Here is a 26,055-nt window from a genome sequence, read left to right as displayed (position 1 = left end):
GAGAGCGGGCGAGAGTTGGGGAGCGGGTACCAGGTGCTGGCAGACAAACAGGCGTACAATAACCAGCAGATAAACAGACAAACAGGCAGCAAAAGCAACAACAACAACGAACGTTGAGATGTGCAACCATTTTGGAATAATAATGCACAAAAACAAACTGACTAAAGAGGTAAACATAATGTAAATGCCAAAGCGCTGCTGCGAAGCGTAAGAGCGAGCGACAGAGTGTGAGAGAGCGCGAGCGAGCGCGTGAGAAGGGGAGCTGTGGCTATGCGCGCTCAGTTCGTGCGGGCGAGCGAGAGCGCAAGACAGTCGAAACGGTTAACGACGCTCGCGACCAATCAGCGCTCAGCGCAGGCGGAGGCGTTGACTGAGGCCAGGCAGCAGGTTTTTTTTATGGACTCTCGGGCTGGGCAGGCAGCGAAGCTGAGTTCAGTTCGACTTTAGCTGCGCGTACGTGCGGGTGTCAAAACTGCTCTGCGTCTCTATTTTCTTCGTATGTTTGTGTGTGTTGAGTGTGTGTTCAACGTAATTTTACCGCCGCGTGCGCCACGTTAACTAAATCAAATATAAATAAATTAATTAAATATATATAGTACTTGCATAAATTTGCATTTTATGTGCCAATTAATTATAATTGCATTTATAGTTGTCAATTAAAGTGAAAGCTTGCACGTTATGCTGCAGCCCAGTGCCAAATATAATAAAAACAACAACAGCAACTGCAGCGACAACAACTCGTACAATTAACAACAGCAGCAACAACAATACGACGCGTTGCAGATGGAAAGCAACGCATTTGTTAGCAGCCATTTGCCATCTCAAGCGCTTGTTGTACTATCGGAGGCCGCTTCCGGTTTGCATGAGGCTCTGCGTGGACAACGTCCGTTTCCAGCAAGAGTAAGTCCCCCAACAACTATTGCCAGGTCTAACATAATATAAGCATAAGCATAAGCATATGTATGTATGTCTGTTTGTTGTGGCTGTGATCTGGCCTATAGCGACATATTTATGACAAATCATAAACTCAATTCAAACTTGGCTCAGCCGCAGGCAACGCCAATTCGGCAGCCTCCGTGGCCAGAAGCTCTCGGCTAACCATCAGCTGCTATAAATCAGCAGCACACCGCTGCGAGTCGGCCAAGCCAGCCTATATACATAGCATATAACCAAAACAATGCGCATTGTAAAACAGCAAGCCAAATACACTGCGAGAAATGTATAAAGAGCAGTGCAGCAGTAGCGTAAAATATATAACTAGGCATGGAATAAAGATAGAAGAAAAAAGTGCTTAATTTTTATATTATATTATATATTTTTGACTTAAACTACAGTAGGCAGTCTCCTCTATAAGCAACTTTTACTCAAGCAACATTGAACTATTGAAGCAGCAAAATCTCGGTGTTTCCAACTTATGTGTTGCCAACATTTTTAAACAAGCAACTTTATTATTTATTACATAAGACTGACAAGAACTAATCAAAATTAAGTGCAGAGTATCAATTTCATTTAAAACTAAATACTAGCTCATCAGATGAACTAGTAAAATTACTAATTTCAACTGTTTTTAGAAACTGTTTTCTTAAAATTTGTTTAGTTATAAAATGTTTACTGTATTTAAAAAGTTAGAGCTCTTACCAAAGCAAAAATTAAGCACACAAATTCTATTCTTGCAAATTCATCTATTCAAATATATTTTAGATTTTTAAAAATATTTTAAAGTCAATTTTTAATGCGTATAATTTCAGTTACTAAACAATTTGCACATTTCATTGAGTTTTGAGCAGTGTAATCAGCAGTTAGCAGTTGCAAACAATCGACAGTCGACAGTCAGTCAGATTCAAAGTTTCAGTTTTGCTGTTTTCGGTTGAAAGTTTTGCCCCTTGCTCGAGTCTGAGCCTGAGCTCGAGTCTGAGCCTGCGTCTGAGTCTCTGAGTCTCTCTCGCATTCCTCGATCAACGAATGCGTTTGCAAACGCCCCATTGTGTGTAGATTTTTGCGACGAACAGATTTATGATAGCTTCAGAGCCCAGAAGCTTCAGCTTTAGTCTCAGTTGCTTAGCCTACGATTGATACTCTCGACTGGGATCAGTTGCGAGTTTGGCTTCCGTAGCGCGGCTGTCATCATTGTAAACATGAGCAATGATCTTGACGCTGATGCTACAAATGATGAAGAACTCGTACTGATGATGAGCAGGCGGCTGAAATTCGCATAACTTGAACTGGTTAGAGTGGAGTCGATTGCGTTCTCGATCTGCTGCTGCTGCATAGCATTGAGTAGCGTTAAGATATGTTAAACATGACAACAATATGTCCAAGACTTGTAGATGCAAGCTGGGCGATATGAAAGATACTACACTGCGAATAAAAAGAGAAAGTTAAACCAGTTTGCAAATCTATAAATTTTGCCACTCTTGAGTTATGCACATTATTTATAGCTCTGCAGCCCAAGCATAATAATAAAAATTAATAAAAACAAACCCAAGCCCAAGCATATTAAATGCAATGTCAAATGGTTTAATGCGAATCTCCCCCCCTCAAGCAATTTAACCACCCAGCATAACAATTTTGTAACCACAACAACAATAATAAAGGTAAACAGCCAACTGACCCCACAAACAAAAGCGAGCAACAAAAAAAAAAAAATAAAACATGGCAGACGCTGCTCGGGGAAAACAAAAAGAAAAACCAGTAGCAAGTTCAGTTGCTGGACAAACGTTAAGTGTGGCAAATTATGAGCTAGAGCAGTGTGGCAACATATGAAATGTAATTCTTTACACACACACATGCATGTGTATGCATGTGTGTGAGGCTATAAATATGCTTGTGTGTGTGCTTAATTTAATTTATGGCAATTTATCAAGCAAGCAGCCACAGGCAACGAGGCGTGTAACAAGCCAAAGCAAATGAAAGAGAAGCAGTAAGCAAAAGAGACAACAACAGCTGCTTATAGCAGCTAATGTACGCCTAAACCAGTTGTTAGCTAAAACTATTTATGACTATTGAAGGTTTTCAATTAGAGCAAGTTGCAGTTTCGGAGCTACAACTAAACAGCAGCAACTTTAATGCGGCTTTGGCTATAGCGCAAATTTAACAATTGTAAGTGCAATTTTGAGTTTCAAGTGTTGTAAAGGCTGCAGTGTTGAAAAGGCTGCAAGTTAACTTAGCACTAAATTGTAAACTAATTAAGTTTGTTTTGCATTTTGCTGCAAGTGATGCGAGCTCAGCTGCTGAGTTTTTTCTGCTGGCAACAAATGTTGCATCGGTTGGCATAATATGTTTCCTTTTCATTATTAAAGAACATCAATTTGTATATATTTATTTATTTGAATTGTAGCTACACTAATGTAGAGCAACTAAAGCAACTTTTACATTCATTTGTTGAATGTTTAGTTTAAATCATTGACAATAATTTTCTTGTATCATTGACTGTCTAAATAAATAAATAAAAATATTGTTGAGCACAAAATTCAACATAGTTTAAATTTGTAACTTTACTTAAACATTTGTCACCTTTATTGACTTTTATTTTGAAATGTCACACTCCCAATATTTAAGGTTTTAAAATAAAGATAATAATATATGTATATAATTTACTTTAAAATATTCTTAATGATACTATAGGATTGTTAAATTTTCTTGCTGTCGACTGCTTAGTGACATTAAAATAATAATAAAAATAAAAAAAAATCATTTTATATTTGTTCAATTCTCGGCCAAAGTTTTTCAATACATTAATAATCCGATCATAACTACACATTATTTTACCATTTTAAAACTTGATCCTTTTTATGCCTGCTCCTTTTGAAACACGCCTTTGGTGGTATGACGACACTTGTTAAACTTGTTAGTGCAATCAAAAAAGACTTCCAATGCGCTGAGGGCAAGTTTTGGACCATACACATTTATTGAAAGAGAAATTGCCAATGTGCAGGAGGCAAGTAAACGTTTTGGTGAACTGCGCACAAATATCGGATTTATTTGTAGGCAAGCACGCCATATAGAGAGAGGAGAGGCGAAGGGACAAGTTGTTAGTGATTTATTTGTCTGTTGTGTGCGTATTATTTATTGGCGCTTGCTAAGCGAAATGGCAATTTGCATTTTGTTGGGACCATTGGCTTCATCGTTCGGCGTGTTGTTGTAATTAAGGCTTATTAATTGTTGCTCCTCGCTGTTGCCAAGCAGCTGCTGCTGATAAAAATGCCTAATACTCGTGTTAAAAAGCAAACAAAACAGCAAGAACAAGCGGACAAGGCGGCAAATGGCAAAGGGTCCGGCAAAACCGCGTCCAGAGCAAACATAGTCACAATTAATGTTCGCTAATAGAAAAGCAAATCAATGCGCCTAAAGGTCTGGTCCCGGCTTTGCGTCCCAAGCCAGCGAGCATGGCCAAGACGGCTGAACAACATCCACTAGTGATTTCTGCGAAGCCCTCTTGAAAGGACATATAATAATGTCTGTCAGTCCCCAACACACTCACGCATTATGCAAATCCGCAACCCTCGAGCAACAAATCACATAATGTCGCTAATAGAAAAGCAAACAATGCCTTAGGGGGTGGCAAGCCAGCAGCCAGCAGGCAGCACCTGCTGCACATAAATCAATGCATGCCTCAATTGCATTAAAACCTCATTCGTAATATGCTGACAAATTTGGGAAAAAAAAAACTCAGCTCTCCACTCAAGAGTGGTTGACCACTTGGTTTTGCCGCCGCAGCTGTGCACGTGGCATTTAATCAGTGCCACTCATTGGGGCGCACACAGAAAGTGCAACTCATGCGGTTGTGCCACTTGCTGTTGCATTATTTTGTTAGGCTGACTTGCAATTGTTGCTGCTGCTGATTGGCAACAGCTTTAAAATAAGTCTAGATCTCATTAGTCTTGTTGGCTAATGATGATGTGTGCCAGCTGATATGCTGCAACATGTGGCAAGAGGTGCTAATTTGCAACAATCCTAACGATAAGCGTTAATTTATTGCAGCTACCCCTAGAGAGTTGAGTTCAGTTGAGTTGAGAGTTGGGCAGGCTAAAGCTTTTCCAATTAGAAATATTTAAATTTAAATAAACTGCATTTATTTACAATTTTAAAATATTAAAATTATATATATTCAACTATAATTTTGTAGCATTTATTTAGCAAACTATTCAAATTAAATATTTATTTAATTTAAATTGAAGTTTGCTTGTGCTACGAATTAAAATATAGCTAACTAACTAACTGTCATACAATTTAAAAATAGCAACCACTAAATTATACATAAAATTACAATTTTGTTATTTATTATTAAAGTTGTGGTTTGGACTTTTGCATAGATTTAAATTATTTGAAGCTTAAACTTTATTTGAAGCTGCTCTTAGTACGAACTCAACTAAACATTTTATACATTTTGCCACACTTGCCACATAACTTTGCCCCCTGCCCAACACTCAAAAGCAGCGCAGACAAATTTGTATGTAAATTCCTTTTTTTTTCTATAGAAAGCAAAACTTTGCTGTGGGTGCGTTTAGTACTTGTCACACATGTTGTCGCTGATGTTGCACACACACACACACACACACACATGTGTATTGCAGACGCTTAACACTCATCAGGCTCAATTTGTTATAAACGGTTTGTCTGTTTATCCTTTGCTGTTTTTATCATCAATGTGCCCCGCCCCCCGCTTGCCTGGGCTATCGCTTGTTAACCCACCCTCGAGCACTGTACCCATATCAAAGTGTGTGTGTAAGCTCGTTATTTTACACCCCATTGGTGGCCCCACCCCCACAACCCACACCCACTGTCAATGCTCATGTGACACAGTTTATGTCTCGTATTTATCGCAGCTCTAAAAATCTCTCAATTTTGCGCCGTTTAACATTTATTTGTCGTAAATTAAACATTTGCGTTGCATATTTGAAGGCGGCTTAGCTATTGGCAATACTTTGCAGCATTTTTTGCATAACTTTCTTCATTTGCTTGTGAGTTTGCTTAGCTTATAATTGGCCAAGTCATGCAGCGCGCGTTCGACTCTCTTAACTGCAAGTAATGCCACTAAGTGTTGCAACAATTTCACGGCCACTTAGCTCAGGCAAAAGCAATTAAATCAATGTAGCTTGAGATTTAAGTAAAGATGCGTGTTTAAGATAAACAGTAAACTCTAGAAATGGCAAATCAGCTTATTTTTTATTTAAACTTGCATTTTGGCAAGCTAAAGATTTTAAAATTCAGCAGCAATTTTTTAATTTAATGAGTCGATTGCCTTAGTAGCTAATCTTAATCTTAAATAAATAAAATAATTTAAGTATTCAATTTGAAAGCAAAGCAAACAAAAACTAAATGAAATGTATTAATTCTTAAATTAATTATATTTAAGCAAAGCTGCAATTTAAACTTATAAATCAATTGCTATATAATATTTAGATTTAAAATAGCAAGCAAGCTAATTGTTACTAAAATAAAGTGACTAAAAAATGGAATTAAAATGCAAACTTAGTACGAAATATACTTGTAATATTATTAATATGAATAGTCTGTAAATAAATTTGAAGCCAAGAACGAATTTGGTTTGAATTTGATTTGAATTTATTTCTTTTGATTTAAAGTAACATTTTTATTGAGATATTAATCGTTAGTCATTTAGCCAAAACTTATTTAAATATCTACTATATAATACTTAATATTTTAAAATTTTTAATACTGAACACTAATTCAAATTATATTTATAAATTCCACATTTTGCTGACTGCAACTTCTTCACTTTTCTGCCCCTTTGCAGTTACCTGACGCCAAAGATCTACACAACATGTCCCTAGTCGGCAACTATAGCACACAATTCCTGCATAACTTTCATCCGCATCTGCTGCAGACGCTCAACCATGGGATGCTGGCGGCCAATGGAGCCGCTGCGGCTGCTGCGGCGGCTGCTGGGCCCGGCGGCTACTTTGCCAGCGAGCGCTCGCCGCTGGGCAAGCCGTCGGTGCTGTCGAACTTCTCACTGCCGTCGGCGTTTTCGCCACCCAAGTACATTGGCATATCGCTGGATCAGGTAAGCTATAGCGATATAGAGCGATTTGGGTTCGACACTTGTCATAATTGGAATTTGGAATTTCGTTCTTTGCGTGCAGAATCTTTTCAATGGCAGCGAATCGTTTCGCACAGACTCGGCCAGTCCCACGTGCACATCACACGAATCCATGGAGGGATCACAGGATTACGATGCTGTTGAAAAGGGTGAAAGTCCGCGCAGCAATAATTCGCAGGATCCCAGGGATTTGAGACGTAAGTTGGCAGTTTGCATACAAAATTTGCATGTTGGCTAAGAGATAAAAAAAAATTGCAATTCTGGGCGTTGTTGCTGTTGCCTCATTTTGATCAAAATCTTGGCATATTTGTTTCAATTTTACTTTTCTGCGCAATTTTAACGCTTCACTGGCTTAACTTTGACTGGCAGGCATAAGCCAAAGAGACGCAGAGAGTGAGAGAGAGCAACGCAACAAAATGTTTTTTATTAGTTTCGCAGACATTTAAATCAATTTCAAACAAATATTTACCTGAGGGGTGGCTCAGCCTCCAGCCCTCGCGCACTCAAACCGAATGTAGGCTAAGCAAATTTCAGTCAAATGCGTGGCTAATTGGTCGACATGGCCCAGAACGCTGGCGTTAAGCGCCTTATGTACTCCAGCATATGAAAATGAAAATGATAAATTTCAAGGATAAATTTGTGTAAAGCAGCAGGCAGTTGAGTAAACAAAACAAAAGCAGCGGCGCAGCTGCGGGGGCAGCAATTAGTAAGTTTTTTATTAATAAAAAATAGTAGTTAGGCTTTAAAATATTTGCTATTTATTTATTTAATGCCAATAAAAACGAATTACAAAATATATTTAAAGTTTAATTGAAAAGTATATAAAAATTATGTTTTTGTTTTTAAATTTAATAAGCTTATAGATTGGGAGTGTTAAACAGAGCCAACATACGTATGAATATTTATATATTTATATTTTATATATTTGAGTCCTTTTTAGTGTTATTAGTGGAACATTCAGCTGATTTCCAACCCACAGCTTGTAGTTTTCAATTACTTAACTTAGCATATATTCAACATTAGGCACCCATCGTTATCCTTAGATTGTTTTAAATTCAAAATATATTAATTTAGTTTGCTTTTTGTTTATACGCAGCTCTTAACAAAACAATTGTTTACTAACTCTAACAATTATTAGCAACACTGATTTCAATTAATTAGCTTAGGATAGGGATTGAGCATTTATCGTTGTCCTTGCTTTAAATTCAAAATATATTAATTTAGTTTAGTTTATTATATCTAACAATTGTAAGCAACACTCTCTCTTACCCCCCTTGCAACTACGCCACTGTGCAGCGACAGCTTTTCATGTTAAGCATGCATATTTACATATTTGCTTAAGCCGGAAAACCAGTTTTCCACACACATACAACGCTTGTGTGTGTGTGTGTGTGTTTAACTTTTGGCTTTGACTAACATGAGCCCATAAATTAATTTCAATAAATAATACACTTTTAATTAGCTGCGTGGCAGCAGCAGCAGCAGCATCGATGCTGCCTCAAGCTATGCGAAAAATAAAAAAGCGTCAGGCGTACGTGTTGTAGCCAAAAGGACATCCCAAAAGGGTTACAAGGGGTGGCGCGTAAAGTGTTTTAAATGGCACAGCGGCTTATTGAAATGTAACCACTCACCCTTTATCTCTCTCACTCTTTCGCTCTCTCTCACTCTGCCTGCCACTTGACTACAAAGTCAAACCACAAGCGCAGACAGACGCGCATCCTTTTGCGGCACGGCACGAGTCTCAGCTAATTACTCAGCCCTGCGACTTTGTTGCCACTTGAGCCAATTATAAGGCACACAAACTCAAGCTACCCCCTTAGCCAAACAAAAATTCATAATGTTTGCTCATTTATTCTGCGCAATTCACAATTTCTGTTTTTTTTATTATTATTATTTCAAAGGCTCTGCCGCAAGTGTTGCAAATCGCTTTGATTGCATTGTTGTTATTGTTCAGATGATGTATTATGTTCAATGCACACTCGGAATTTTCATATTAATTTCGGTTATATTAATGGCACACACACACACGCACACAGACACACAAATACAAGAGGCAATGTCATATTTCATGGCTTGCCGCATATGTGGAATGCGCCTCTAGGTTGGGAATTCAATGCGTTGAGCACTTTGAGCCTTGGGGGCATGCAACTTAGCTAGACACACGTGTCCACTGAGGTAATCAGTTTGCATTAAGATTTATAGTTGTTAATCTGCAGCTAAGAGTTGAGTGATGAGCTGAGCTGAGCTGCGCTTTGGCATAAATTTGAGAGAAACTTAGAGGCAACCAATATTCGATATTCAATATTCGAATAATAGTAAATTATATATAACGCATAGCAGCGCTGCTTTTTTTAATAGCAACAATATTTGGGTGTTCCTATATTTTGTATTTAAAAAATATAAATGAATGTGCAGGCTTTTGGCTTAAACACGCTTCGAACTTATGCAATCTTTTAACCTTTTGTTTAACATTTTCTTGCTGAAATTCAAATCAATTAATTGGCATCGTTCATTGAATTTTTAAGCAATTGCCATAAGTTGTAATCACTTGCACTTTGATCTGCTTTAACTAAATAGCAGCAAAAGTACTGCAGACTATTAAATATTTTGAGCTAAACTATAATATTAAATTGTTTAGCTGGTTTTATGTAACTGCAAACTTAAACTGCATAAATTGAATGCCATAATATAATTATTGTTGCTCGCATAAAATTGCATAGAGTTAAATGCTAATTGAAATGAAAGCAAATGTTTATTATAATGTTAATTTATAAGCAGCTCACGTGCGGAAATTTAGAAACTTGTGACTGTTGTTTGGTTGCAGTTGTTGCGCGGTTAACCGTTAACCGCCATATGCAACATATTATGTTACCAAAAACATATAGCATATATAGTATTTTAGCCCAAAACAGCAGCAGCAGCAGCAGCAGCAAGTGCCAGAGATTTTATTTATTGTTATAAAATATTTTAATTGCCGGCAAGTCACGTGCAGAACTTTTGAAGCAAACAGTTTGTATTTATTGTGGTTTATGCTTTTTTCTGCTGCTGCTGTATCCTGCGTCCTGTGTGTGCTGTACGTGCGTCTGACAGGACTTGAAGCCGCAGCAATTGTAGCTGAGCATAAAAATGAAATGAAAATAAATTCAAGCGCGCAGGCTCGCAATTAATTTGGGCTAAATACGTGTGAAAAATCTGTAGCATGCAATTAGAAAATCCGAGTGGAAATTTATAGCGCCAATACGCGTTACTGGAGAGGGGTGCATTGAAATTTACATTTGATTGATGATTGCGCCATGTCTAATTCCAGATCTGCATAATGCGAGCAAAGCGCATACGGTGGCCTCATCCTCGACCGCGTCCAGCAGCAGCAACTCCTCCTGCTCCACCAGCTCCGCAGCAGCAGCAGCAGCTGCGATTAGCTCGGCCGCCGTCGCTGCGGCCACCAGCAGCGCCGTCGTGTCCATGGCCACGCATCTGGCGGCGCATCAGTCTTCGTCGGCGGCTCATCATCATGCCCATCACCATGGGCATGGCCACATAGCAGCAGCAGCCGCTCCACCACCCACGCATCATCACATGGCGCACGCCCATCCGCATCCGCTCTCCCATCATCATCATGCCGCCGCCCATCACGCCGCCCTCGCCAGCCTCAGCATGGCCGGACTACGCGCCGTGCCCGGTGGCCTGAGCTTGGTCAGCGGTTTGCAGGCCGCCGCCGCCGGTGGTGCCATACCCGAAATGTGTCCCGTCTGTGGGCTCAAACTGAATGCGGAGGAGTGGCACACGCACTTCCTCACCGAACTGGATCGGCTCTATAAATTGAGCGCTGGCTTCGAGCGCGCCAATCTCCAGGCCACCTACATGTTTGCGCCGCCCTGTCCAGCCCAAGAGAACGCCATACGCACCAGCCACAATCGCTGGGAGGTAAGCGGCAGCTTTGGTTATGGCCTAAGCATTTAAATTATATAAGCAAAATTGTATTTAAAAATAACGTATACGTAATTTTTTAGAGTAGCACAATTATTTACTTTTACTCCCACTTTGAATTACTTTAGTTTGTATTGTATAATTTTAAATGATTTTTGACTATTTTAATTCATTTAATTTAATTTAATTTAATTATAATTCCATAATATGAAAAACAAATTGAGCTTATTACTGTCCAGCTGGCAATTTTTGATCATACAGTCTGTTTCTGATATATAGCTGCGACTACTCTGGTAGACTATCTACTCAGTCGCATTGCTATACTAACAATTTTGATTAGTAGTAATTAACTAAAAAGTTGCTTTTTGGCTATGGCTGCTAATTGAAATTTTTTGTTGCAGACTTTTCAGCGCATACGCAACAATCGTCAAAATCGTTTGCGTTTGAAGGTGCGCAAGCGTAAATACGGCGAAATGTACATGATGGAGAGTCTCTACTGTAGCAGCTGTCCCATCTGCAAGCGCAAGTATGCGCTGGAAACAGGCAAGCTGCCGCCAGAGGTGCGCACAGCAAAGCATTCAAATTAGCATAAATCATAATTCAATTCAAATGCGTTTTGCAGGAAGATGCCAAGCTGCAGGATGAAATTGAAACGGTGGATGTGGAGAGCTGCAACGATGATGTGCCCGATTCGGGCTCAGAGCTGCCGCGTGCGCCAATTGCCAGCAGCATGCACAACTCGAATGCGCAGCCCGGCAAACTGGATGGCATACTCTATCGCACGGCGTGTGTGATCAACCAGAAGGATGGCCAGCCCATAGAGGAAGATGCAGTTGCTGTGGCTGCCAGCAGCAGCAGCAGCGTCAGCTGGTCCGGCGACACCAGCGCCAGTCAGCAGTCAGCACATATCAGTGGTAAGTCTGGATGAGTTTAAATTAAAGCTACAACTTCAACTTGCTGCGCAATCTGCAGTTAAGAATGTCAGCGAGCTGTCATCGACCACGCATCATTATTACAATGCCGACTCCTGTGGCGAGCAGAGCAACAACAACAACAACAACAGCAGCAATAACAAGGAGCTAATGATGGATACGGCGGCGTGTCAGAACGACAGCGATGAGGATGTCATTGTGGATGATGACGACACAGTCAAACTGTCGGGCAAGACGCACAGTTACAAGCGGCGACAGGACGAGAACGTGGGCAGCAGCAGGTAAATTTAAGCGGAGTAATTAATAGAGCACTCAAATAGCAATAAGCATAGGTAGTAATTTTCTTTACTGTCGACTGACTTTGAATAAATAAATTAAAACTGTGCTAGGCACATTTCATTTGATGAAATTTATTATAGTTGTTAGCTCTAATTTTAAGCTTTCAAAAATATAGCGCACATGCTTTTATATATTTGACATTAATCCAGAGAAAAAATAATGCATATTTGTTGTTTAATTTGTTCAAAGTAAATGCCTTAATTATTATACAAACTTATATAATAACTAAAAGTGTAAATATAAAAACGCTCAACAGTTAACGTAGATGCTGTTTAGAGATTGATTTATAGTTCTAACAAAACTTAATTAATAATTCAACTTTATTGTGGGTAGGTGCGGTGAGAAGCGAAGTGGGTTGTTAACGGCCAAAATGCTGGATCCTCGAGTTGCTAAGTTGAGGGCAGGTATCCAAAATGTGTTGCGTTGATAGTTCTCCTCCGCTTTTGGGGCAACTGAGTCTGGGTTTGCCTTTTAGTTAGCTGGGTTTGCTCTTTTTAGTTATATAAATCGAATTTACTATAAAAATTGCTAATGTTGAACGCTAAAATATTTTTAAAATACTAGCGAATGCTTAAGAAATTTATTTCCACATTCAATAGTTACGATGAACAGTCGCTTAGCTACTTCTCTTTATATATTTATGACACCATTCATTAATTTATATCAAATTTGATTCTCAATTACTCCCAACAGAAGTGTCGAGAACATGTCGCCAGCCATGGAGGAGCGTCCACGCTCAGAGCCGCAAGTGAGCAGCACCGAGCCGGGACCCATGGACATAACACACAACAACAACAATAACAACAATAGTAATAACAACAATAATACAACAGCAACCAAATATGTGGAGCCAATGGAGCATAGCTTGGCGCAGTTGAATTCAATGGGCGTGCCGGGATTAACGCAATTGGACACAAAGGTGGGAATTAGTTCGGATTTAAAACCGGACGATGAAAACAAGTGTTTCATTTGTAAGGTAATTTTCTCAGTTTGCTTCAGTTCTTCGTTTTCTTGTCACACACACACACACACACGCACACGCACACACACTTACACGCTCCTTTAATTCGCTCGCTCTTTGTCTTAATTGCACTTGGTTTTGGTTTTTTTTGTGCATGTCACATTCATTTTACTCTTAGCTATGCTTTCGTTACTTAATTCGTTCTCTTCTGCTTGTTGCTCTCTTAAGACAGGCATAAAGGATCTCAACACGGATGCATTTCTGCGTGGTCGCAACTTTTATTTCCATCAGAGCTGCGCCAACGTCATGAGCAGCTACAGACTCAACAAGGAGCTGCTCAGCCAGGCGCAGGCTCAACGCGAGGCGGTCAATACGGCAACGCCGCGCAGTCTCTCGCCCTCACCTGCCCAGTCGCCGCAGCAGAGCGTTGCCACCCCGGCCATGGAGTAGCCAGTAGCGAACGAAGCAATCAATGCGTGAATTTATTACAGTTAAAAATTAATACAAAACAAAAAACAAAAGCAAAAACAATTAAATGCTAGCTAATGACAAACCCCCCAAATTTCGCTACGTTTAAGATTTTGGACGTGCGCCTAAAGAAGCGCTACGCTCTTTTCTTTATTGTATATTATTATAATTATTTATGTATTATTCGTTTATGTGTAAGTGCTGTATATGAGCCTGAGCTGTTGTTTTAATTTCTGCAAAAATTAATTCATTAAACTTTAGTGCAATTATTTTGTTGCCTTCTATTTGTTTTATGCAAAATTCTTACATGTGCTATAATTGTTAAATAAATATAAAATTTAGTTATGCGCACTAAGCCAATTAGTTGTACATTTTAAAGCAAACAAATATTTATGAAAAATCTAAATAAAAACAAAAACTATAAAGTACTAACGCTAATAAGCTGCCGTTTTCTTTTCTTATCGAACTAATATGCTCTACTGTAAGTGTAGCGTGCCAAGTCGAATTTAAAAAGCTTCCAGCTGAAGCAATGGAAAATTTTTACTGATTGACTGAATTAGCAATAACAAATAACAAGTGTTCATAAAACGCATTAGATGTGCTATTTATAAATAACTGTACTCCCCGCTCTATAACGCAGAAAAAATGAGATAAGCGCTGTAAGACACAGCAGAGCTGTAAAAAGCGAAGCAAAAACACAACAGAATTGCCAAAATGGGAACAAGGCGACGTGTGGATGCTCTAACTAACTAAATAAAGTCATAAAGGTTTGATTATAAACAAATTTCAAAGTGTATTAAAAACAGGTTAGGGATTATCAATGCTAATTATTAATTTAGCATAAAACAAACCATAAACATTAATTGAGATCATGGCAGAAAGACCTAAAAAGCTAAGCCAATAACATTGTGAGTTTAATTTTTTATTATTATTATTATTATTTAGCAAACCAACTCAGCTCAATTACAGCTGCGACTTCAAATCACAAAGCTACTAACTCAAAGTAATACTATTATTACTTTTACTCAATCTTAGGCAAATTACAATAAGAATCATAATTTAAATTTTTAAACTGAACCAATCAACAAATTAAATTCAATTAAAATTGCAGACTTGAACTGCTGTTGTTTGATATGTAGCGAATCTAATGATATAGCGCATATATAGTTCGCAGCCAAACTTAGCACACGTGCGCTCTCTTTAGCTTTCTTTGACTCTCTCGCTCACATGCTGGACGCTATGCTGGGGGTCTGGGCCATAAAAGCTTATCAAGCAACGCCGCTGGGCCCGCAGTATAAATAAAACGCTCGCAGCGTCAGCAAAACTTTCAGTGCGACCGCAGCAGCGATCGAGTGTACAAGTGATTGTTTAATAATAAATAGCCGAAGCATGTTCTCCAAACTGAGCACACGCGGCATTGCCAGCCGTCTGGGCAGCCTCGCCCAGAAGACACAGCCCAAAGAGACGCAGTCCACAGAGGCGGCGGGCAGCAGCGCCTCCGCCGCGGTATTTGCACGTGAGCAGAAATACGGCGCACACAACTATCATCCACTGCCCGTGGCTTTGAGTCGTGGTGAGGGCGTATTTGTTTGGGATGTGGAGGGCAAGCGCTACTTTGACTATCTCAGCGCCTACTCGGCGGTTAATCAGGGCCATTGTCATCCCAAAATAATCCAGGCACTCAACGAACAGGCAACCAAACTAACGCTGACGTCACGGTAAGTTTAGCGATAGAGCAAACAAGTTGACGCGCCCCCCTATTAAAGCTTAGCTAGTTATAGAGCTTTGCCCAAAGCTTTATTTATTTATTTTTGTTGCTGGCCTTGAATTGCGTGCGAATATTTAATGAACTAGAATTTGTTCGCGCTCTTATCAATTAATATCACTTGTAGCTGTTGTCAACCACAAAAATTTGTTGCTAGCTCAAATTAGAGGCGTTTTTTGTGCAGTGTATATAAAGCTATATATAGCTTAGCGATAACGCCTGGAATTACAGCAAAAAGTTCCATAAATTATGGAAAATTTTAGACTTAAACACCGCAACTAACCGCAGATAAGCGTTTGGTTTTATCAATTGTTCCTCAACTTACACTAAGCATTAAACTTTTGCGATATCGGTCAAGCCAAGTGCTAAAAATAATCATCATAATGCCAAAGTGATTAATCAAAATTATCAAAGTTTTGACCATACGACCTGCAAATCTAATGTCTTGCCGTTATCAGCTGCTAAACAAAAGAAACATTTGACAAATTTCGGTTCAGCGGAAATAATATTCGACGTAGTCAAGCAATTAAATTGATTTGCATTATGATTTATAGTTTGTGCTTAGAGTGTGAATTAAGTATGTGCAGTGGGGTTATCATTTAAACTATTTAAATAAAGTTCTTGTCTACGTCAGCGATTAGTTTCGCGTCATGTGACTTGAAAATTATTTTTAGAGATTATATTGACATATAAACAAAACTTGCCACAGCTGATATTTTTTATAATATTCAAAATAGCAGAAATAATAATCTTTCAATCACTTGCATGATCAATTTAACATTCTACATTTCTACATTTTATTTTTCTTGGCTCACATTTTAAGCACATGAAATTCTTTTTTAAATTAAATAAATACCCTCAAGGTAATTAAGTTAAAATTATCGTATGCTAAGAGTTTAACTCTTGAAAATTTGTTTGACTTGATTTCAACTATTACAATTATGAGTTTGAATTTAATTCCTATTAAATTCAATTACATTTAAAAGTAATTTCTATATTAAAATGTTCACTTAAAGAGATTCCAGGGCCTGACTCGGTCTAACAAAGTCAACTATAGATTTATGTTATGGTGGATTTATTTATTTATTTTTGCTTTCTATCCGCAGCGCCTTCTATTCGGATGTGCTTGGCGAGTACGAGGAGTATGTGACCAAATACTTTGGCTTTGACAAGCTGCTGCCCATGAACACGGGCGTCGAGGGCTGCGAGACTGCCTGTAAGTTGGCACGCAAGTGGGGCTACATGGAGAAGAAGATACCCGCGAATCAGGCCAAGATCATCTTTGCCAAGAACAATTTCTGGGGACGCACGCTGGCCGCTGTGTCCGCTTCGAGCGATCCCAGCAGCTATGAGGGCTTTGGTCCCTTCATGCCTGGCTTCCAGCTGGTGGACTACAGCAATACAGCGGCGCTGGAGCAGGCGCTGCAGGATCCGAATGTGTGCGCATTTATGGTGGAGCCCATACAGGGCGAGGCTGGCGTCGTGGTGCCCGACGAGGGTTATCTGCGTCAGGTGCGCGAGCTGTGCACCAAGCACAATGTGCTCTGGATTGCGGATGAGGTGCAGACGGGCTTGGCGCGCACTGGTCGCATGCTGGCCGTGGACTACGAGGATGTGAAGCCGGACATACTCATACTGGGCAAGGCGTTGTCCGGTGGTGTTTATCCAGTGTCTGCTGTGCTCTGCAATGATCCTGTTATGCTTTGCATTAAACCTGGCGAGCATGGCTCCACATATGGTGGCAATCCTTTGGCCTGTCGCGTGGCCATGGCAGCGCTGGAGGTGCTCAAGGAGGAGCGCCTGGCGGAGAATGCCTACAAGATGGGCGAGCTGCTGCGCAGCGAACTCTCCAAGCTGCCCAAGGATGTGGTGTCGGTGGTGCGCGGCAAGGGTCTACTCAACGCCATTGTGATTAATCCAAGTAAGTTAACATAGCTTCCATTTAAATCAAATCGCAGCTGATCTAATTTCTTTGCTAGAACACGATGCCTGGGATGTGTGCCTGAAGCTGAAGGACAATGGGCTGATTGCCAAGCCCACACATGGGGACATTATACGCTTCGCTCCGCCGCTGGTGATCAATGAGGCGCAAACGCTGGAGAGCATTGACATCATCAAGAAGACCATACTCTCCATGTAGTTTAGCCCTAGTTTTAGTTTTTACAGCAAACAACAAAGTCTGAGAATACGCTTTATTACCTGATTGCTTTTAAAGTTATAGATTCGCTCTTATTAAAATAAAAATATTTGCATTTTCAACTAGTTACAAAGTTGGCTTATGGCATAACTAAAATGCCGTCGTCCTGGCGGCAGGACTGTGTCAACAGCATTGTTGGCGTGCCTTAGTTTTTTAATTAAAATATAAAAAACGCAGCCCAGCGCATCGCACTTGAGGGGAACGTGCCGCGGTCGTTAGGCAATAAACTTGAACAACGCGCATCCTGCAGGACAATTACAAGGCGGAAAATGTCGCTACATTTCGGCCTTATCTTTGGGCCAGAGTAAGGCGCCAAGGCATAAAAAACGAATTAACGCCGTTAGACGTCACAGGGTTGTTCACAAAATAAAAGAAACAAAAATGTTGCTCCGCTTATCGTAGAAACTTGACTTGGTTCGCATATTTCCGCTGCTCGCTGCTCTGCACTTTGTTAAATCTTTATTTTTAATTTCAACGCTTTATTTAATTATGTGAAGCGCCCGCTGAGCGGCACAACAACGAGACAACTTCAAGTTCAAAAGTTTACTGCTAATAAAATGCTTAAGGACACTGTCTGCCAATAAAACCCACAAAAAAATGGGCTAAAAATTGCATTTTTTTGCCGCTCGCCACTTTGTGTGCTACTTTCTTTCATTTTTTCTTGTTTTTTAATAAAGACATCAACAGATGGACGGCGATAAAATGCCAAAGATTATGGACAAAAGGCAAAGGACACACACAAAAGGGCAGCCAAGCGGCGTGTGGTTTCTGACACCCACCACCCTGAGCCAGGCCAGCAACAACAACAACAACAGCAATCCACTGTCCTTTTTTTCTTTAGTGCCAACTGTTAGCGATAAGCTTTTGGTCTGCGTATGCAAAGTCCGCCGTAAGACGCTGCACTTAACCCCACAGACACTTGAACTGTCCGGTAAACTTTGATTTAGTTGCGTTTTTATGTGCTTTAAGATAAGCTTTAAGCATTAACACTTGTCTGCCGCACTTTTTTATGTGCCAAGTTTTAATTAGCTTATGTAGTGTGAGGGGGCCGTGGCGCGGCTGTTTGTTAACTGGCATATCGTTTTCAATTGCTTTTCAATTGCTGACAGCAAATTGCAGCAACAATAAAAATCAAATACAGTGCGATCAAAATCACAAATCGAAATGTTTCCCCCAAGGCGTATACTTTACACCTTGTTGACAGCCACAGCAAACAAATGGGCGAGGGTGCAGAAGAAAAAACGAGCTTGCTGAACTAGAAAATGCGCTGGAAATAAAAAATTGGTGCAAGTTTCATAGCTTCAAGCTAATAAAATTTAAATTACATAGCAGCTGATCAAACATCATTAGCTTAGTGTTATCGATAATCAAGCTGCTAATTGCACTGCTTTGCTGCTTAGGCTTTTAGCTATTTTTATTTCAAGCTATTAGTGCTGCCGCTTGTTTGTGTTTCCAGCTGCCCTTTTGAGTTTTGCTTACAGGATATTGTAGCCTACTTATGCGCGAAGTGTCACCTGTTGTGCCTGCCTGACTGACTCGAGGGCTTTATGCCGGCCTTGTTGTAAATCTTTAAAATCAATATGCATGTGACAAGCAGCTGAGACCTGTGCACACGCCCACACACAGCCCAACCCCAAAGAAAGTTAAAAGTTAAATGTTGACTTGACGGTTTGTCAACGACCTGCAAAGCCTTGGGGCCATAGACAGCCAAGCAAATTGAAATGGTTGGAATTACAAGCAAATTGTTGCATCATTCGCTGTAAGTAGTTGGCATTATTACTTAAATTTAAAGTTGCATAAGATTTGTATAAGATTTCGACTAGTTATAGGCATTTATTTTATCTAATCGATGCATCATAAAATCAAAATTTAGAGCCAATCAAATTTTATATTTCTAACAAGCCAACTAATTTAAGAGCTGCGATATTATGTGCCATGCATCAGCATTTTAATAGCAAATGTGCAAATTTATGCTCGTAAATTTATTAGAGCTTAGTCCTGCGCCAGCAAGCGTTTCACAATAAGCCCAAGCTGCGCAAAGGCTCACATGTGTGAACAGCCAATTTTCCTTGATTAAAGGGATTTGCAAAAAGGCGCAAAAAACACACAAAAAAACGAAATGCTTGGGTTTGGGGTAAAAAAAATCAGCAGCAGCAGTGAAAGTCAAATGATAAAATAAAGAGCAATGTAAAAGTAAAAGTAGCTTATTACAAACCAAGAGGGTGCAATGTAGACAAAGACAGTAAGTACCATAAGGGACATGAAAAAAAAAGAAGAAAATATGCGCAGGAACATTTTTATGCTTATGACTTGTGTGTTAATAATCTTGAGGCCACTAAATGGGTTTTTTCTGAGTGGTTTCTTTTTTTCAAGCATGATAATTACATAGAGATTGCGGTTGGACAAGAATATATTTGTTAGATTTGTTTGGCGCATGAAAATTCAATTCGTAGCACAATTAAAAATGGCACACGAGATAAAAGTTTGGGTTAGAGACAGAGAGAGAGAGAGAGAGAGAGGCAGTTGGGAAAACTTGCTTTGCATATTAAATACGATTTGAAAATCACGTAGCACTGAAGTTCTCTTTTTGCAGCACATTTTTAAATGCCTCGAGCCAAGTGAGGCACGTGCATTAAACAGCCCCAAGGCTCAAACAATAACAACAACAACAACAGCAACAAGCGCAGAGTAATTTACAAAACTCGTGTCGACAGTCGGCAGTTGACTTCAATGCGCGTTTGTCTGTCTCTTGCCTGCAATTAGGCAATTGACCATGTCAACACACACACACACACATACATACACATAAATATGCTTGTACGCACGTGGGTGTGAGCATGTAATTGACAAAAAATGACAGTCGTGCATGTACGGCACAAAATAAACCAAAAATTGATTTCCATGTAATGAGTTCAAAAGGGATGCGTTCAACTGTCCTGTACGACTACTCAACGATTTTTGCAACTTTTTTTTGCAGCATGCTGACTGCATATTAATATACGCGTGATGCCAAAGTATTTTTTATTGCGGCTGTCAATTTTTATGAAGTTAAATGAGCGGCCCATGGGGGGTGTGTTGTATTTTGCGCACAAAAGGTGTTGCATGTAATGAAGCGCATAATTTTAATTGGCTTTTGACTTGAATTTAATGTGCAGCCAGTGAACTGCAAAATTGTCAAGCTAAAAAAGCGGAAAAATAAATAAAATACATAATTAATGTAATTTAACTTGTGCGCTTGGGTCAATAACAAAGTAAAATTTGAAACACGCGCCCTAACACTGCTTGCTTTGCAGTGCACTGCTTGCCTGCTGCGAACTGGAACTGGAACCAGCATCTCAGCTGTTCATCAACACACTGTCATATTGTCAATAGTATCGCATAGACGATACGCTGTGACGACGTTAACGTCAACAACTCACTGTCATCCAATAGATAATTAAAGTGAAAAAGAAAATACATCTATGTTGTTGTTATGTTGTTTTATTCATAAACTTAACAATTTGATTTTGACAGTAGCAGGTGCAATTTGTCAACGCTCTCGCAAAGTGAAAAGTTTGTAAAAATGTCACAACAGGGTGACAATGCTAGCAAAACTAGCAAGAAAAACACTAGCCACGGCCAAGAAGACATAAACGCGATTATAAATTTGGACGAAGATGAGGACGAGGAAGTGCAATTTGTTGGAGTTGTGCGTCCTCCGTCAGTCATAGACCTAATTGATCTCAGCGTCTCACCATCCACATCGCAGGCAGCAGCGGCTGCCGCAGCAGGTGGTGCAGGTGATTCATTGAAAACGCCAGACTCGGAAACAGGTAAGCAGCGGGGGGAAATAAACAAAGCTTGCTGTGTAATATAAACATTTGATTTCTAGATGCAAGTGAATCCAGCAGCGGGGTTACTGCTTTAAACCCGCAAGTCATTGTCGTCGATCCGACCGCCGTCGCTCCAGCCGAAGCTGCAGCCGCCGTCCCCACCGCAGCTGCCACCGCCGCCAGCGCATCCGCAGGCGCTGCCCCAGTCGCGCCCGCTCTGGAGTGTCCCATTTGTCTACAGACCTGCATACACCCCGCACGTCTGCCCTGCGGTCACATCTTTTGCTTCTTATGCGTTAAGGTGCGTAACAGACGCGGAAGCGTTTGCGCATGCATGTCGCGACATGATTGATTTTTTGTTTTCGGGCGCTGAGCACGCGTCTATGCTGCGCACGCACACAAGTTCAAGGCTGCTGTGGGCTGTTAACCCTTGTGGGCGACTAGCTTAATAGTGGACGTGCGCCAGCTAAAACTTTATTGCCTTCCGCTTAGAATTAACAAACACTAAAGACGTTTGCCTTAGTTGCGCTTGGCGCGAGGGCAGTGCGGCAAGTTGTAGACATTGTGAAATAGACAAGTTTGCTGGCTGTTGCGGCTGCCCTCGTTGATCAATGCGCAACCAGTTTACAAACAGCTTTTTTTTTGTAAAGCGAGGACAACTAATTTCAAAATTGTTTCTATTACAGGGTGTTGCCTATAAAAATCGACGCTGTGCCATGTGTCGGCGCGAGATACCCGCCGAGTTCCTGGATCATCCCCAGCTGGTAAACGGCATTGACGACATTTGCACCACGCGTGCCACCGAGGACGGCTATCAGTGGTACTACGAGGGACGCAATGGTAAGTGTTGCGCTTGCTGGTGGCGGTGTACCCCTTAGCCCACACACACACCCCCTTTTAGCCATAATCCAAATCACCAAACACACATAAACCGTAGGCGGCTGGTGGGCCTACGATGCGCGCACCAACGAAGACATCGAAACAGCCTATCAAGCCTACGAGACGCACAAGAAAACAGCGCCAGCTGCTCCAGTTGCAGCACCAAACGCCGTTAGACAGCGGCCCTTCTGCAGTTGCCATTTGCATATGGACATCAGCTCCGAATCTGACGACGAACTGGAAGTCAGTTCACAGGAATTCAACGAAAGCGAGCTTCAAGATATTACCGAAGGCATCAATATGGAGCTTGAGGGCTGGTCGACTGATAGCAGCTCGGACTTTGAGCTGGAGTATGGCGACAATGCCAACGAGCCTGGCCACTTGCATCAGCTGATCTGTGGACAGCTGTACATCATCAACATGATTGATATGACGCAGAGCCCACGCTCGGATCCCAGCCGCAAGCGCAAAATAATGCGTTGCAAGAGCTCAGAGCCGGCGCCAGGCGTCAAAGGCATTGCTGGACTCAAACGCAACTAATCTCAACACATCATAAACACAAATCCCATACCTTACCCACACTCCCATATATCCCAAAATCCCCATTTAGTTTTTAAGCCAAAGCTTAATCCCAAAGAATACCGTTACTCAACTGCTTACTGCACAGGTTGGTGGCAATATGACGATCGCACCAGCCAGGACCTTGAGGAAGCCTTCAAGAAAGGCGAACACTCTTGCACCATACTCGTCGCCGGCTATGTGTACATTGTGGATCTGGAGCTGCTCATACAGCAGCGTCAGAACGAGCCGGCGCGCTGTCGTCGCGTCAAGCGTGATCTGGCCACCATAGCCAAGAAAGGCGTAGCTGGCCTACGCATCGAGGGCAACCAGGTGACCTGCGACACCGACTTCAACCGCCCGCCGCAAAATAATACGGCCACCGTTCAGCGGCTGATAAACACATTTGCAGCGCGGGATGCAGCTTTACGCATTGCCAGCGACATCATTAGCTCCACCATTGCGCAGGCGGATGAGCTCTCGCTGGGCTTGGCGGCCAGCAACATTAGCGACAGTGCCAACGACTTGAGCAACGGTGAGCAAAGCCAAACGAATCCCCTACAGTCAACACGTCAACAGACCACGGGTCACGGCTTGGGTCACTCTACGTCGCGTTCGCTTGCCTCCTCGCACTCGAGCTCCATACAAGATCTCATGCTCATTGCTACGACTGATCTGCTGGACAGTACTGAGGAGATTATTGAGAATAATCAGCACACCTTGGATCTCTTTGAGCAGGCCATAAACGACTTTCAGGCGCTCACAGCCTCACAACGACGACGCTTTGCTGACTCGAGTGACGAGGAAGATCCGCCTCCTGGTAATGCACGCAGAGGCAGGCAAGGCGGGCTGGAGGCAAGCGAACCCGATAATGAGCGACTGGGCTTTTAAGTCATCTAATCATGCACACGCACACACACACACACACAGACATATATAACTCGATGTATAACTCGAAATGCGATTGAAGTTCCTTAAGAAATGTCAACTAGAGAAAATGCCGCGTGTACCTGAGTAAACCTATATAAATCGCTATATAGAGCTCAATGCGTGAGCAGAGAAGCGTGTAACAGGGTAACAAACAAAACACACAAACACATATAAACATATATACATATTATAATGAAACTGTACATACCAGGATGGGCAGAAAAGTTGTGATTTGCAAACAGAAATATGCAAGGCTCTTAAAGAATTTAAGGTTTGACCAAGTCGAGTGATCACTATGCATATTATAAACAAATAACTAATCAACAGTTAATGTTAAACTTACAGTAGATATGTATTTAATATCAACTATGCGCATTCGAATCAAACATAAGCCCCCCGACGCCGAGCCAACCAAGCTATAGATCAACTGAGAAAAAAGAAAAACAAAAGCACAACAGTGTGAAATCGACAATACATACAAACATATATAACATATATCTTATTTCGAAGATTTGATTATTTTTATTAAACTTATCGAGTTTATGCAAAGTGCAATTGTTTGAACTTTGACTTCACCGAACTATGCAGCACACTCTGTATTTGTTATAATTAATTATAAGTCCGCCTTTAAATGCGTTAAAGAGCAAAAACATAAAGAAATTCTGTGAACATTTTTGTATACTCTAAGTTAAGGCCTAAGACAATTGAGCATCTATATAATTTATTTAAATTCATGTGAAACAGAACTCAATTGTTTAGTGCACAATCCACACACACTATTTACATTTATATATGTATTAATAATGTATATTCTGTGACTACTATTTTATAGATTCGCTTTGTAGCCCGTCATTACTTCTAACTGTGAAATGCCTATTCATAGCTACCCTTGTATCAACGATATTCCTAACGCTCTACTGACTGCGCGAGAGAGCTCCCACCCAAATTCCCCCTCCGGTAATATCCAACAAATTTAGTTCTGTATGCACGCTCATAGACATATAAACATATATCGAATGCATGAACTAAAAGCAAATCCAATCAAATTCATCTTCAGAATCTCTGCCCATTACTCTTCCTCTCTCTCTCGCGTTTGACTTTGTACTTACTAAACTATATCTTGGGGCTTTCGTATCATTCCAAATTTGTGCACTTTAATCAAAATGTCATTTCTTAATACCAAATTGTGCCAAGCTGCTATAGTTTAACAACCAACGATTTACACTTGTTTCCATTTAAAACCATCGTTAACTTGGTATTTCAATTGCAGTTAAAAACTCAACAGCGCAGCTCATGAAAAGCAAGACATGTTCATTTATTTCTATTTAAGCTTCCAATCTATTGTTGTTTTTAAGTTAGCAAATAAATATTCACAATTTATCTTGAAGTACGCAATGTGTTCTAATGAAATTTAATTATTAATTTTTACCTGTGCTTTAATCCTTCTTCTTTATTGTTTGCCAACGAAATCGAAGCCCCGTCTGTCTACAAATGTTTAACTATTGAGTCATACAACAGCATGGACCAAAAGAAAACAGACGCATGCAGCATATTAATTTACTGGACCCCAGTTCTTGTTGTTGTTGTTGTTGTTAGTGAATAAACAAGAAAACGGTCAACATGAAAAAGGCTTAAAAAAAGAGGCCGAACGTAGCTCTAACAATGGTTGAGAGAAAGAGCCTGGCATGGGGCAAAAGCGTGAAAGAGACGTAGCTGCGATCGTTGCTGTCAGACATAAATATGGGTTCTGGTTGTGGTCCAGGAGTTGGGGGAGAGTTGGGACTGGTCTCTGTGAGTCATCGTTGTTTACATAGAAATTATGCTACCTGCTGCACTTGCAACGTGTTCTACCTGCTGTGGGAACTGTCATTAAGTAGTTAAACGTTAGATTGTTAGCTCGTTGCCGCCTCTTATCAGTTGGTCACATGTTGCAATGTATAAGCATAATAAAGCAATTTAAAAGTACCTTATGATCTGATTCTAATCTGTTTGCCTAAAGAGCAGGCACTTGTTAGTTAAGTGCAAATGTTTGCTTATAAGATAAAAGCTAAGCATATGACAATAATTTCGGAAAAATAATTTAGTATAGATCGAACTTGATTTATTAGTTGTAATAAGCATAGTAATATTTTATAAAACTAATTGAGCATGCATAATTATAATTTAATAGTGTTTAATTCTTTTCCTCCTTCTCTACTTAATCTTTTTGTTTGAGCTTCTAAGT

General features: G+C 40.5%; 3 protein-coding genes across 9 annotated transcripts; all 3 read left to right on the top strand.

The window, feature by feature from the left end:
• The first annotated feature begins 524 nt into the window (after window positions 1–524).
• Window positions 525–13,775, top strand: LOC108598712 (protein Teyrha-meyrha). Of its 4 annotated transcripts, none has more exons than XM_017985440.1 (9): window positions 525–900; window positions 6,758–7,027; window positions 7,107–7,260; window positions 10,371–10,987; window positions 11,392–11,550; window positions 11,613–11,904; window positions 11,963–12,203; window positions 12,955–13,180; window positions 13,451–13,775. In XM_017985440.1, the coding sequence occupies exons 1-9, from the start codon at window positions 784–786 to the stop codon at window positions 13,670–13,672; spliced, it is 2,298 nt and encodes a 765-aa protein (XP_017840929.1). In that variant the 5' UTR covers window positions 525–783; the 3' UTR covers window positions 13,673–13,775. The 4 variants fall into 4 exon arrangements, with proteins under 4 accessions (XP_017840929.1, XP_017840928.1, XP_017840931.1 ...); XM_017985439.1 differs by having other exon boundaries at window positions 12,955–13,237; XM_017985442.1 differs by having other exon boundaries at window positions 13,455–13,529.
• Window positions 13,776–15,020: 1,245 nt separating this feature from the next.
• On the top strand, window positions 15,021–17,717 carry LOC108598770 (ornithine aminotransferase, mitochondrial). The gene is made up of 3 exons (XM_017985511.1): window positions 15,021–15,408; window positions 16,562–17,376; window positions 17,435–17,717. The coding sequence occupies exons 1-3, from the start codon at window positions 15,080–15,082 to the stop codon at window positions 17,593–17,595; spliced, it is 1,305 nt and encodes a 434-aa protein (XP_017841000.1). The 5' UTR covers window positions 15,021–15,079; the 3' UTR covers window positions 17,596–17,717.
• Window positions 17,718–21,106: 3,389 nt separating this feature from the next.
• Window positions 21,107–25,201, top strand: LOC108601005 (E3 ubiquitin-protein ligase RNF146-B). 4 transcript variants are annotated; one of them, XR_001915212.1, is made up of 5 exons: window positions 21,107–21,464; window positions 21,524–21,765; window positions 22,151–22,304; window positions 23,011–24,102; window positions 24,159–24,756. XR_001915212.1 is itself a non-coding variant. In XM_017988872.1 (5 exons), exons 1-5 carry the CDS (start codon window positions 21,215–21,217, stop codon window positions 24,750–24,752), a joined length of 1,161 nt encoding a protein of 386 aa, XP_017844361.1. In that variant the 5' UTR covers window positions 21,107–21,214; the 3' UTR covers window positions 24,753–25,201. The 4 variants fall into 4 exon arrangements, 3 of the variants coding, with proteins under 3 accessions (XP_017844361.1, XP_017844360.1, XP_017844362.1); XM_017988872.1 differs by having other exon boundaries at window positions 23,011–23,436; window positions 24,664–25,201; XM_017988871.1 differs by having other exon boundaries at window positions 23,011–24,756.
• The last annotated feature ends 854 nt before the right edge of the window (window positions 25,202–26,055 follow it).

Source organism: Drosophila busckii, chromosome 3L (assembly GCF_011750605.1).
Source record: "Drosophila busckii strain San Diego stock center, stock number 13000-0081.31 chromosome 3L, ASM1175060v1, whole genome shotgun sequence".
Classification (NCBI taxonomy): Eukaryota; Metazoa; Arthropoda; class Insecta; order Diptera; family Drosophilidae; genus Drosophila; species Drosophila busckii.
This window is presented reverse-complemented; position numbering and strand designations above follow the sequence as displayed.